The 11,014-nt window shown below is 59.8% G+C and overlaps 2 protein-coding genes across 2 annotated transcripts; both read left to right on the top strand.

Annotated features, from left to right (window-relative positions):
• The first annotated feature begins 314 nt into the window (after positions 1-314).
• On the top strand, positions 315-1,359 carry LOC128068012 (olfactory receptor 6B1-like). Its single transcript, XM_052661164.1, is given in 2 exon segments — positions 315-373; positions 375-1,359. Coding segments are annotated over 2 exon segments (1,044 nt in total).
• Positions 1,360-8,798: 7,439 nt separating this feature from the next.
• Positions 8,799-9,253, top strand: SPRN (shadow of prion protein). Its single transcript, XM_052660819.1, has one exon. The coding sequence runs from the start codon at positions 8,799-8,801 to the stop codon at positions 9,228-9,230; it is 432 nt and encodes a 143-aa protein (XP_052516779.1). The 3' UTR covers positions 9,231-9,253.
• Positions 9,254-11,014: the final 1,761 nt, after the last annotated feature.

Below are 11,014 nucleotides of genomic sequence, written 5' to 3'. Positions count from 1 at the left end.
GTGCGTGTGTGTGTGCCCGGGGGTGTGTGCATGTGTGCCTATGCCTGGGGGTGTGTGCACCAGCGTGCACTTAGGGGTGTGTGTGTGTGTGTGTGTGTGCACGGGCATGCACACTTCCACATGTGGCTGTGTGCGTGGTGCTGGGACAGGCAGCAGTGCACAACTGAGAGCTTCCACGTGAGAGTGGACGTGAGAGGTATGCTTGTGCTCACTTGTGTGCAGGCAGGGCCCCCCTGCCAGGGGTTTGCAGGGCGAGGTGTGTGTTGGGTTAAGGATTGGGGGGGTCAGTGCTGCAGCAACTTTGAGAAGGGGTTATGGTGGCCCCACCCAGCTCTCAGGACCCAGTCCCCTGCCCAGCACACATCACATCTGCCTCTCCACTCTTCCAAGGCGCTCAGAAGCGGCCTCCCTGCCAAGAGGGCTGTGAGCAATTCCACGGAGACGTCAGTGACAGAGTTCATCCTGCTGGGCTTCCCAGAGCTGTGCCACATGCAGGGGCTGCTGTTCGGGTCATTCCTCACCATCTACATGGTGACCATCCTGGAGAACCTGGTTGTTATGGTGACCATCAGAGCCAGCCGTCAACTGCACACGCCCATGTACTTCTTCCTGGCCAACCTGTCAGTGCTGGAGGCCCTCTACACCTCAGTCACCATCCCCAAGCTGCTGGCTGGCCTCTCGGCCTCAGCGAGGACGATCTCCTTCTCAGGCTGCCTCACCCAGCTCTTCCTCTTCCTCTCCCTTGGCTCGTCCGAGTGCTTCCTCCTGGCCATCATGGCCTATGACCGGTACCTGGCCATCTGTCGCCCACTGCACTACCCAGCCATCATGGACTCCAGGCTCTGCCTGCGCCTGGCCCTCGGCGCCTGGTTGGGCGGCTTCCTGGCCTCCTGCGTGTCCACGGCTCTCATCTCCCGCCTCAGGTTCTGCGGCCCCAACATCCTCAACCACTTTTTCTGTGACATCTCACCCCTGCTGCAGCTCTCCTGCTCTGACACCGCCACCGTCGAGGTGCTGGACTTCGTGGCGGCCCTCGCTGTGCTCGCCACCTCCCTGCTGGCAACCGTGATCTCCTACACCCACATCGTGGCCACGGTGCTGAGGGTCCCAGGAGGGGCTGGGCGCCAGAAGGCCTTCTCCACCTGCGCTTCCCACCTGGTCGTGGTGGCCCTCTTCTACACCACCACCATCTTCATGTACGCCCGGCCTCACGCCATCAGCTCCTTTGACCTCAACAAACTGGTGTCCGTGGTCTACTCCGTTGTGACCCCACTGCTCAACCCCATCATCTACTGCCTCCGGAACCATGACATCCACGAGGCCCTGGCCAAACTCCACCGGGCTCCCGGCCCCTCCTAGCACCAGCAGCAGAAGGAGGAACTTCAAACCCTCCCACCCTGTCATCTGCTCACTGCCACCAGCCCATGCATCAGGTGGGCCACAGCTCTCTCCCAGCAGCCCAGCCAGCAAGCTCCTCTCCTCCCCCGTCACCCTGAGACACAGTAGCAGCAGCAAACTCCAAAGGCGCCAGCAGCCACTTTCAGGGAACTTCAGCACCAGAGCAGGGGACAGCTCCTCAGCCCAGGATGAGCTGGGCTCGGCTCTCTGACGTACTTCAGTTTTAGAATTTCTGTCTGGTTCTTCTCAGTTTCCCTTTTCTCTGTCAAATTCCGAGTCTTGTTTCTGTCCTGGGCTGCCTTCTGTCCTGCCTTCTGTCCACGACACCTGCCTTCTGTCCTGGGCTGCCTTCTGTCCAGACTGCATTGTCACCATGGTGTCTGCAGGTTCTTAATGTCTGGCGTGGTGAATCTCTCTTCTCTGAACTGCTTTTTCAAAATTTGTTTAAATCTGACTTTTATCTTTTTGTATGAGCCCCTGAGCTCCTCAGTCTGCCTGGGCTGCCGTAACAAAGCACCGCAGGGACGGCTCTGGCAGCACAGTGGTTGGGCTCTGTGCCTCAGTCCTTGGTTGGGGAGCTAAGATCCCACAGGCTATAAGGCACAGGGAAAAACAGTGCCACGGACAGGCTGGCTTATACACCAGGAATTCATTTTCTCAGTTCTGGAGCCTGCAATCTGAGATAAGGTCTCAGCAGCATTGGTTTCGGAGAAGGCAATGGCACCCCACTCCAGTACTTTTGCCTGGAAAATCCCATGGACGGAGGAGCCTGGTGAGCTGCAGTCCATGGGGTCGCTGAGTCAGACATGATTGAGCGACTTCACTTTCACTTTTCACTCTCATGCACTGGAGAAGGAAATGGCAACCCACTCCAGTGTTCTTGCCTGGAGAATCCCAGGGACGGGGGAGCCTGGTGGGCTGCCATCTATGGGGTCGCACAGAGTCAGACACGACTGAAGCGACTTAGCAGCAGCAGCAGCAGCAGCAGCGTTAGTTTCCCCTGAGGCCCGTATCCACGGCTTGTAACCAGCCATCCTCATGTGGTCATCCCTGGGTGCATGTCTGTGACCCAATCTCCTCTTATCTCCTCCTATAAGGACACTAGTCACATTGGGTCAGGACCACCCTGATGACTTCACTTTAACTTTTTTGACCTCTGTAAAGATCCATCTCCAAACATAACCACATTCTCAGGCGCTGGGGGCAGGATTCCAAAATAGGAATGCTGGGGCCCAGTTCAGTCAGCAGCAGGTTCCTGTAAGAGCTCTGCTGAGAGTCTCCTGGAGTCGCACACTCACCTAAGGGCGAGCATGAAGGAGGCCCAGGCGTGGCGCCCAGCAGTGCCGCCTGCTTCCCCCGGTCACGCAGGTCTTCCTCCATGTTCCTCAATGCTCTGTTTATTTCGGCCATAAAGATCCTTTGTGCTCTGGGAGGTCATTCATAGAGTCCGCTGTTACTGTGAATGGCGTCTCCTTGCCCTCTATTTCTTGTTTTGGTAGAGACGTTCTGTTTTCTCTGCCATAAGACACTCGTGCGGACGCTCATGCAGTCACAGAATATGCAGGTGGCAATCTCTCGCACCAACGGGGACAAGCAGTCAGGCTGTGAGCAGGGCACGGCCAGCGGAGCAGCCCCACTGAGCATCTTGGACCCAGAAGGCCCCTCCCCACCTTCCACCCACCCTCTGGCCTGCGTGTCCAGCCTGCAGTCCTCAGACGGCGGCAGCAGCTTCCAGCACCGAGGCCGCAGTCCTGAGTGGAGGAAGGGGAGGGGAGATGTGCAGGCTCTGCCGGCCCCTCCTAGGGGAGCAGAGCCCTGCCCAGCACCCTCAGAGCACCCTCTGCGTCCCTGGCCCTGCTGAGGCGAGGGCTCCCCACGTCCAGGCGTTGGGGGTGAGTGGTCGACCACAGAGTCCACAGCTTCTTCAGGGCACAACTGTCTTCTGGGCTCAGGACTGTGATCAACAGAAGTGGTGAAAGTAGGAAGCGTTCCTTGCTCATGTTTTTTGATGAAACATATTTAAAGGCTCTCCACTAAGTATGATATCTACTGAGGGTCTGTCTGAAATATAGATTTAATCAAGTTTTAAAAGTCATTTCTATGGCTAGCTTTCTTGGCATTTTTCCCCACAAATGAATGTTGATGGAAATCAAATCAAATCACATAACAATATGTAAGTGTATCAGATCAATATGGTGGACATCTTAAATTTACAAAATGTTACATGTCAGTTCAGTTCAGTTCAGTTTCTCAGTCATGTCCGACTCTTTGCTACCCCATGAACTGCAGCACGCCAGGCCTCCCTGTCCATCACCAACTGCTTGAGTCTACCCAAACTCATGTCCATTGAGTCAGTGATGCCATCCAACCATCTCATCCTCTGTCGACCCCTTCTCCTGCCGTCAGTCTTTCCCAGCATCAGGGTCTTTTAAAATGAGTCAGTTCTTCGCATCAAGTGGCCAAAGTATTGGAGCTTCAACTTTAACATCAGTCCTTCCAATGAACACCCAGGACTGATCTCCTTTAGAATGGACTGGTTGGATCTCCTTGCAGTCCATGGGACTCTCAAGAGTCTTCTCCAAAACCACAGTACAAAAGCATCAATTCTTCAGTGCTCAGCTTTCTTTATAGTCCAACACTCACATCCATACATGACTACTGGAAAAACCATAGCCTTGACTAGACAGACCTTTTTTGCCAAAGTAATGTCTCTGCTTTCGAATATGCTGTCTAGGTTGATCATAACTTTCCTTCCAAGGAATAAGCATCTTTTAATTTCATGGCTGCAATCACCATCTGCAGTGATTTTGGAGCCCCCAAAAATAAAGTCAGCCACTGTTTCCACTGTTTCCCCATCTATTTGCCATGAAGTGATGGGACTGGATGCCATGATCTTAGTTTTCTGAATGTTGAGCTTTAAGCCAGCTTTTTCACTCTCCTCTTTCACTTTCATCAAGAGGCTTTTTAGTTCTTCACTTTTTTACGTGTCACTTTTTTACATGTCAAATACATTTCAATTTTTAAAAAAAGACATTTAAAAATTAAGAAATGGCTCTTTTTTGCTCAGGCCTGTGGCATATCTTCATCCTGCCGGGAAGCTCCGTTGCCACCGATGAGACCAGAAGGGGCCTGATACACAGGACGAGAAAACACACAGGGCATAGTGGAGGGCCACCCTCATCGAGCTCTCCTCGACAAGGGGACTGCGCTCCAGAAAGTGGGGGCTGAAGTCAAAGAGCCAGATTCTGCCTTCAGGATGCGTGTCAGGGTTCAGTTAATGAAGAATGGCAAAAAACTCTCAGCTTTTATACCTGATGGTGGTTGTTTGATTTTATTGAGGAAAACAATGAAGGGCTGGTTACTAGATTTTGTCAGAAAGGTCATGCTGTTGGTGACATTCCTCGAGTCAGCTTGAAGGTCATCAAATAGCTAACGTCTCTCTTTTGGCCTTAATTCAACATTCAAAAAACTAAATTCATGGCATCCGGTCCCATCACTTCATGGCAAATAGATGGGGAAACAATGGAAACAGTGAGAGACTTTATTTTCTTGGGCTCTAAAAATCACTGCAGAGGGTGACTGAAGCCATGAAATTAAAAGATGCTTGCTCCTTGGAAGAAAAGCTATGACAAACCTAGATGGCATATTAAAAAGCAGAGACATTATTTTGCTGACAAAGGTGCATATAGTCACAGCTATGGTTTTTCCAGTGATCACGTATGCATGAGTGAGTTGGACCGTAAAGAAGGCTGAACGCTGAAGAATTCATGCTTTTGAGCTGTGGCATTGGAAAAGATTCTTGGGAGTCCCTTGGACTGCAAGGAGATCAAACCAGTCAATCCTAAAAGAAATCAATCCTGAATATTCATTAGAAGGACTGATGCTGAAGCTCCAATACTTTGGCCACCTGATGCAAAGAACTGACTCATTGGAAAAGACCCTGATGCTGGGAAAGACTGACGGCAGGAGGAGAAGGGGTCGACAGAGGATGAGATGGCTGGGTGGCATCGATTCAACGGACATGGGTTCGAACAAGTTCTGGTGATGGTGAAGGACGGGGAGGCCTGGAGTGCTGTGGTCCATGACATGGCAGTCGACACGACTGAGCGGCTGAACAGCAAAACAGAGGGAAGAAGAAGGACCAGGATCGTGTGTTGGCAGTGAAGGCATGGTAGTAATACATCTCCATAATCAAAAACCCAAAAATCAACCAAAAAAGAAATGAAATGTGCCATCTTCTTTTTCTGAGAAAATCACGAGTGTCTTCCTCCCTTTGTGCAGCAGTGAGTAAAGCGTGTCCATAGGCTCGAAGCCACCTGGGCCTGAGCAGTGGTGACCTGCTTTCAGTGTGCTGTTGGGCCCAATGGCTAGAATTTGTTTTCATGTTTCGGTTTTTTGGCCTTGAGGCATGTGGGATCCCAGGTCCCCAACTAAGGGTTGAAACTTCACCCCTGCATTGAAACGCCAAGTCTTCCCACCAGGGAAGTCCCAGTGGCTAGTATTTCATTTGAATTTTTCATGGTAATAATTAAAATAGTCTAAGTTGCTTCCTGCGCTTCCCTCACATCTCTTAACAGGAAAGGCTTAGCGCCCGTGAAAGGGCTCATTAGCCGCCCTCCATGGCCCCTCCTGCGGAGTGCCCTTGACCCTCCGCCTCTGAAGGGGGAGTCCATCAGACTCAGAGTCCAAAACTGCGCCCTTTCTCTCATATCTGCCGTCTTGTTGCTGTTCATCTAAAAAAATGCCCTTCGCTTTCTAGCTCAGCTCTGTTGGCTTTCCGCAACCTTGTTTTCAGAAGTTCCTACATAGTCTCGGCCCCCGTCACAGCATCTTGCTCTTATACAAACGCAGTATCTCCCCCAGTCTTTCTGAGCCTGTGGATTATTTTTGCTTTTTCAGGTTTTTCTCTAATTCCTCAAACTTCTTGAGCCTTTTTCCCCTTTTCTTTGCTGTGGTCTTTATGGTGTTGCAGACTTTCCAGACTTTCCTCAAATGTCTGATAAACGCCGGCTGCTGCTTACACTTTAACACGAAGGCTGTCTGGGAGCCGTCAGGCAGGACTCTTGAGAACGAGGGAGCAGGGATGTCCCTGGGCTGGGGGCCCTCTGAGTGCAGGTGACAGAGAAGGTGCCCGGTGTCAGCTGGGGCACTGCCCGACCGGGAGGCCGAGGGGGCACACCCCTCACTGCCCCCTGGCCTGCCCTCCAGCTCCAGCTCCGGGCTCCGGGCAGTGGAGTCACAGGTGCGGCTGCTCCCGACTCGGGGTGCCCCAGGAGAGGGGCCAGGCCCGGCCCTGCCCTGGGAAGCAGGTCCGCGTGGCCGGGAAGGCATGTCACATCCCCTCCCAGGGCCAGGGAGGGGGCAGTCACAGTCAGACCCCATGGGCGAAAATAAGAGAAGGTGGGCTCCCAGGGGACACACCGGAGCAGGGGAAGGGTGCTGAGAGCCCACAGCAGTGACCGTCCCCGCAGGCCCCACGCAGCATCCTGATCTCATCAGAGAAGTGCCCTTGTTTCCTGGAGGTGAGCAACTCACTGGGGCTGTTCTGTGCGTGGGACCAGGGAGTCCACCAGAGGACGCGAGCCTTGGACGAGTCCCGCCTCTCCCGGCGCGCATCGCCACACCAGCGCGAGGCCTGGGGCCAGCAGGCGGCTCTCAGCCATGGCCCCTCTGGCCCAGGTGGCGTTTGAAACCCGCAGGGCCTGAGCGTGCCCAGGACAGCGTGGGACGCGGCAGCGCTGAGCCTTCAGGGACCACAGGACCGGACGGCAGCGGAGAGAGATGGCGTCACAGAGGCGTTCTGCGGCCAGGGCACTCCTGACACCGTGAGAGAGCCGGTGTCCCCGGGGGGGAGCGGCTCCGGCGAGGCCTAGAGTCTGGGGTTGGGAGGGGGCCGGGAGGAGACTCGAGGACAGACAAACCTTGGGAAGCAAGATGGAGCCAGGCCCAGGGGTCCAGTCCGGCGGGGACCTGGAGGGCCGCTAGCTGGGGCAGTCGGGTTACAGGTGGCGAGGCCGCCTGCAGGCCCTGGAGGAACCTGAGCAGCAGCCCTGGAGGCGGGAAGACGGGTCCCGGCTCCCCTTTCCCGCCTGGAAGGGGGCCTGCGAGGGCCGGTGCTGCTCTGGGCCTGGGACGCCCTGGCGCCCTGGCGCGCCGTCCTCTCCTCTCTGGGCCCGCGGTCAGGAGCCCGTGTGGACACACCCCCGGGAAACGGAGGGAAAGAGGAACTGGAGAGGGTGTGAGGGAGATGGGGCTTGGGGCCCGCGTGGGGCGGGGGGCGGAGTGTGCCAAGTTGGGGAGAGGGCGGAGGCGGTGGAGCTGGGGGTGCGAGGTGCTGAAGACAGTGGGGCTGACTGGTATCGGGGGACCAGTCAGGATGCGGGTGCGCAAGGGACGGAGGACCGGGCAGCGAGTGGGCGCGGGGGCGGTGCTGGGCGGAGGGGGGCTGCGCCTGCGGAGGCCCGCCCCTGTCCCCTCCCGCCCGTGCCGGGGATGAGCCTCCGCGTCTGCCCGCCCCACGCCGAGGGCGCAGGCCGCACGCACGTCCCGCTCCGCTCGGCGCCCGCCGGGTCTCCAACACAGGCCCCCTTCCGCTCCGGCCGCGGTACTCGGCGCCGCCGCGGTTTTACCCGAGGCCCGCGGCTGGTAAGACCGGGCGGGGGGGGGGGGCGCGTCTGGGGCCGGGAGGCGGGTGGAGCCGCCGCCCTGGGGTCGCCTCTGGTCCCCGGCCCAGCTGCGAGCCAGGCGGTAGCGGGAGGGGCGGAGCGCGAAGCAGAGCGGGCGGGAGGGGACGCCAGGCTGGACCCTGCCCGGGGTGGGGCTCGCACCCCGGCTCCAGCCCCGGAGCCCCGGAAGGGGCCTGGGAGAGCCGACCGAGGCTCCCTGCTGGCCCCTCTCCAGACCCTCACCCGCTTCCTTTGGGCCCTCGGACCTGGAGACGCACCCTCACCCCACGGTGGCCGGTGGGCCTGCGGGCCCTGGAGCGGCCCACACATGGAGCCCCCTCCCCAGGCCTGAGCGCCCTCAACCGCAGGGGGCTCGCAAGCCCCATCCTCTGCCCCTACTCCACGCCCCACACAGAATAACGCCGCTGCAGAACCCTCACCTCCACCCGCGCCTTCCGGGCTATTGAACAAGACCCCCATCCCCGCCCCAGGCTCCAGGCCCTCATCCTCAGGCAGGCCTGCCCCCAGCCCACCCCAGCCCACTCCCCACTCCTCCAGCAGGCGAGGCCCCCGCGTACTGCCCAATGCCCAGCCCGCCCCTGAGCCCTGAGCCCCTGTGCCTGGGCCCTGAGCACCTCCCTGCCTCCCCACGTCCTCTGTCCCCAGCCCCTGAGCGCCCCGCCCTCACAGAAGCTGAGGCCCCCTCCTCCGTCCTGCAGGCTCTGCTCCAGGAACATGAACTGGGCGGCCGCCGTGTGCTGGGCTCTGCTGCTAGCGGCCACCTTCCTCTGCGACGGCAGTGCAGCCAAGGGTGGCCGCGGTGGGGCCCGTGGCAGCGCCCGAGGCGGGCGCGGCGCCGCGAGGGCGCGTGTGAGGCCGGCACCCCGCTACGCGGGCTCCTCCGTGCGCGCGGCCGCGGGGGCGGCGGCGGGGGCGGCGGCGGGGGCAGCCGCAGGCCTGGCTGCGGGCTCGAGCTGGAGGAGGGCCGCGGGGCCGGCGGAGCTTGGCCTGGAGGATGCGGAGGACGGGGCGCCCGGCAGCAACGGAACAGGGCGAGGCGTCTACAGCTACTGGGCGTGGACCTCAGGCGCAGGGCCCACAGGCCACAGGCACCTCTGCCCGCTGCTGGGCGGGGCCCTGGGCGCCCTGCGGCTGCTGCGGCCCTAGGCTGGGCCGGGCGCGTCCGGGCCAGAGCCGCCCCCAGCCTGTGCCCTCCTCCCAGGCCTCGCAGCCCCGATCGCCCTCCCCTCCCCTCCCTTCCCCACAGCCAGGAGCCTAGAGCAACGTGGGCAGCTCTGGCCTCTCTGCCTGGAGCTGTGACACCTCCCGCCCGAGCCCCTCCCCATCTCACATCCTCCCAGGGGGCCGGCGGCCCCGCAGCTCCAGGATACCCTGTCTCCTGCTGGGGTTAGTTCCCCAAGCCAGGACGGCAGGGGTCCTGCGGTTCCCACACTGGTCCATGCTGGCCGGGCACCCACCGCTCCACAGGCTGTTCAGGCCACCCCAGCTCCTCTGAGCCCACCCTGGACACTTGAGTGCTGTGGGCGGTGCTGACCACCGGGCGGGGAGACAGGTCCTCAGGCTGGGCTGGTTCTGCCACAGCCCAGAGGACATGGTGCCCCCTGCTCCCCACAGAGGCAGCCCCAGGGACTGAAGGACTTGAGGAAAAGGGCTGGTCGCCCATCCAGAAAGAAGGGGGCGCGTCTGTGGACCTGTGAGCCCAGCATGGGCCATGTTCTAAGGACACTGCCAGAACACCCTCACCCAGGGCCTGCCCGGAACCTTGCCCTGCCTGTGGACCCAGGGGCCGCCGCCCTCTCTGGGCAGACACTGCGAGACCCACTGCTGGGGGAACCGGGGGAACACGGCCCAGAGCAGCCTCAGAAGACGCGAGGTTTGCCTCTGGCTCCCGACGCCCAGGGCAAGGCAGCCCTGCCTCTCAGGTGCTTTTCCCTCCAGCTGCCGACCTGCCCCACGAGCGTGAGCCCAGCCTGGGCCCAGGCTCGCCCGCGCGTCCTCTGGCTAGAGGAGCCCCCGGGCCTTGCAGGACGGCTGCGGCCCGGCTCCTGGTCGGCCAGGCTCTGCTGTGCCGGAGCCTCGCGCGCCACAGGCCTGCCTCCAGAACCCACCCTTGCCGGCCCCACGCCGCAGGGCCTGTGGACTCAGCTGACGGATTCGTGTCCAGACCATCATCTCCAGGAGCCCTGGCGCCGCTGCCTTCCCAGCTGGCCCTCGGCTCTGGTTGCGGTCAGGGTCTCAAGTTATCCACGGGGCCTGGACCAAGCATTTCTGTCCAAAGGCCCAGGCGCCAAGCTGCAGGACGCAGCTCCCTGGAGCCTCCTGTGTCCACACTGCCAGCATTCTTGGGTGCGGCCCCCAGATGCCCTCCATCCTCCCAGACTGAGCTCCGGGCTCCGCAAAACCAGCGGGGGGTGGCCAAGCCCAAGCCTCAGAGGTAATGTCTGAGAGTCTTAAACAGGAGGTCCCATCGTCCTCCCTGATGGGCCCAGCCGAGCTGTGCTCAGCCTCAGGTGCCCACGAGGACACGGGCTATGGCTGGGCCAGACCCTCTCACGCCTCTGCAGCGTGCGCCACCAGCACACTGGGCGTGCTGGAAACACCACTCATTGTTAATTGATTCCACTCAACAACCCGACTTCAGGAGCATTTGGTGTCTGCAGCCACACATCCCTAAACACTTCCCACCCCACGGGGCAGGGTTCCGGCAGGTGGGCAGCCTCAGGCGAACTGGTGAGTGTGCTGGGCGGGGGCAGCAGGACCTAGAGGGCCGCCCACAGGAAGAGGGGGCCTGGCGGAGGGCCCGGGAGGGTCGCAACACCACTGGCCACAGACGAGCCGGAGCTGTGACCAGACGCAGCGCCCACGCCCACCACCCTTCCCTCCCCACCCGCTTCCAGAATGTGCAGGCTGTGGTGGTGAGCTTCCTGCCC

Source organism: Budorcas taxicolor, chromosome 23 (genome assembly GCF_023091745.1).
Source record: "Budorcas taxicolor isolate Tak-1 chromosome 23, Takin1.1, whole genome shotgun sequence".
NCBI classification, from domain to species: Eukaryota; Metazoa; Chordata; class Mammalia; order Artiodactyla; family Bovidae; genus Budorcas; species Budorcas taxicolor.
The sequence above is the reverse complement of the archived record's forward strand: the minus strand, read 5'-3'. Positions and strand labels throughout refer to the sequence as shown.

Coding starts and splice junctions, on each gene's coding strand:
- SPRN (XM_052660819.1), top strand. CDS start 8,799: ATGAACTGGGCGGCCGCCGTGTGCTGGGCTCTGCTGCTAGCGGCCACC.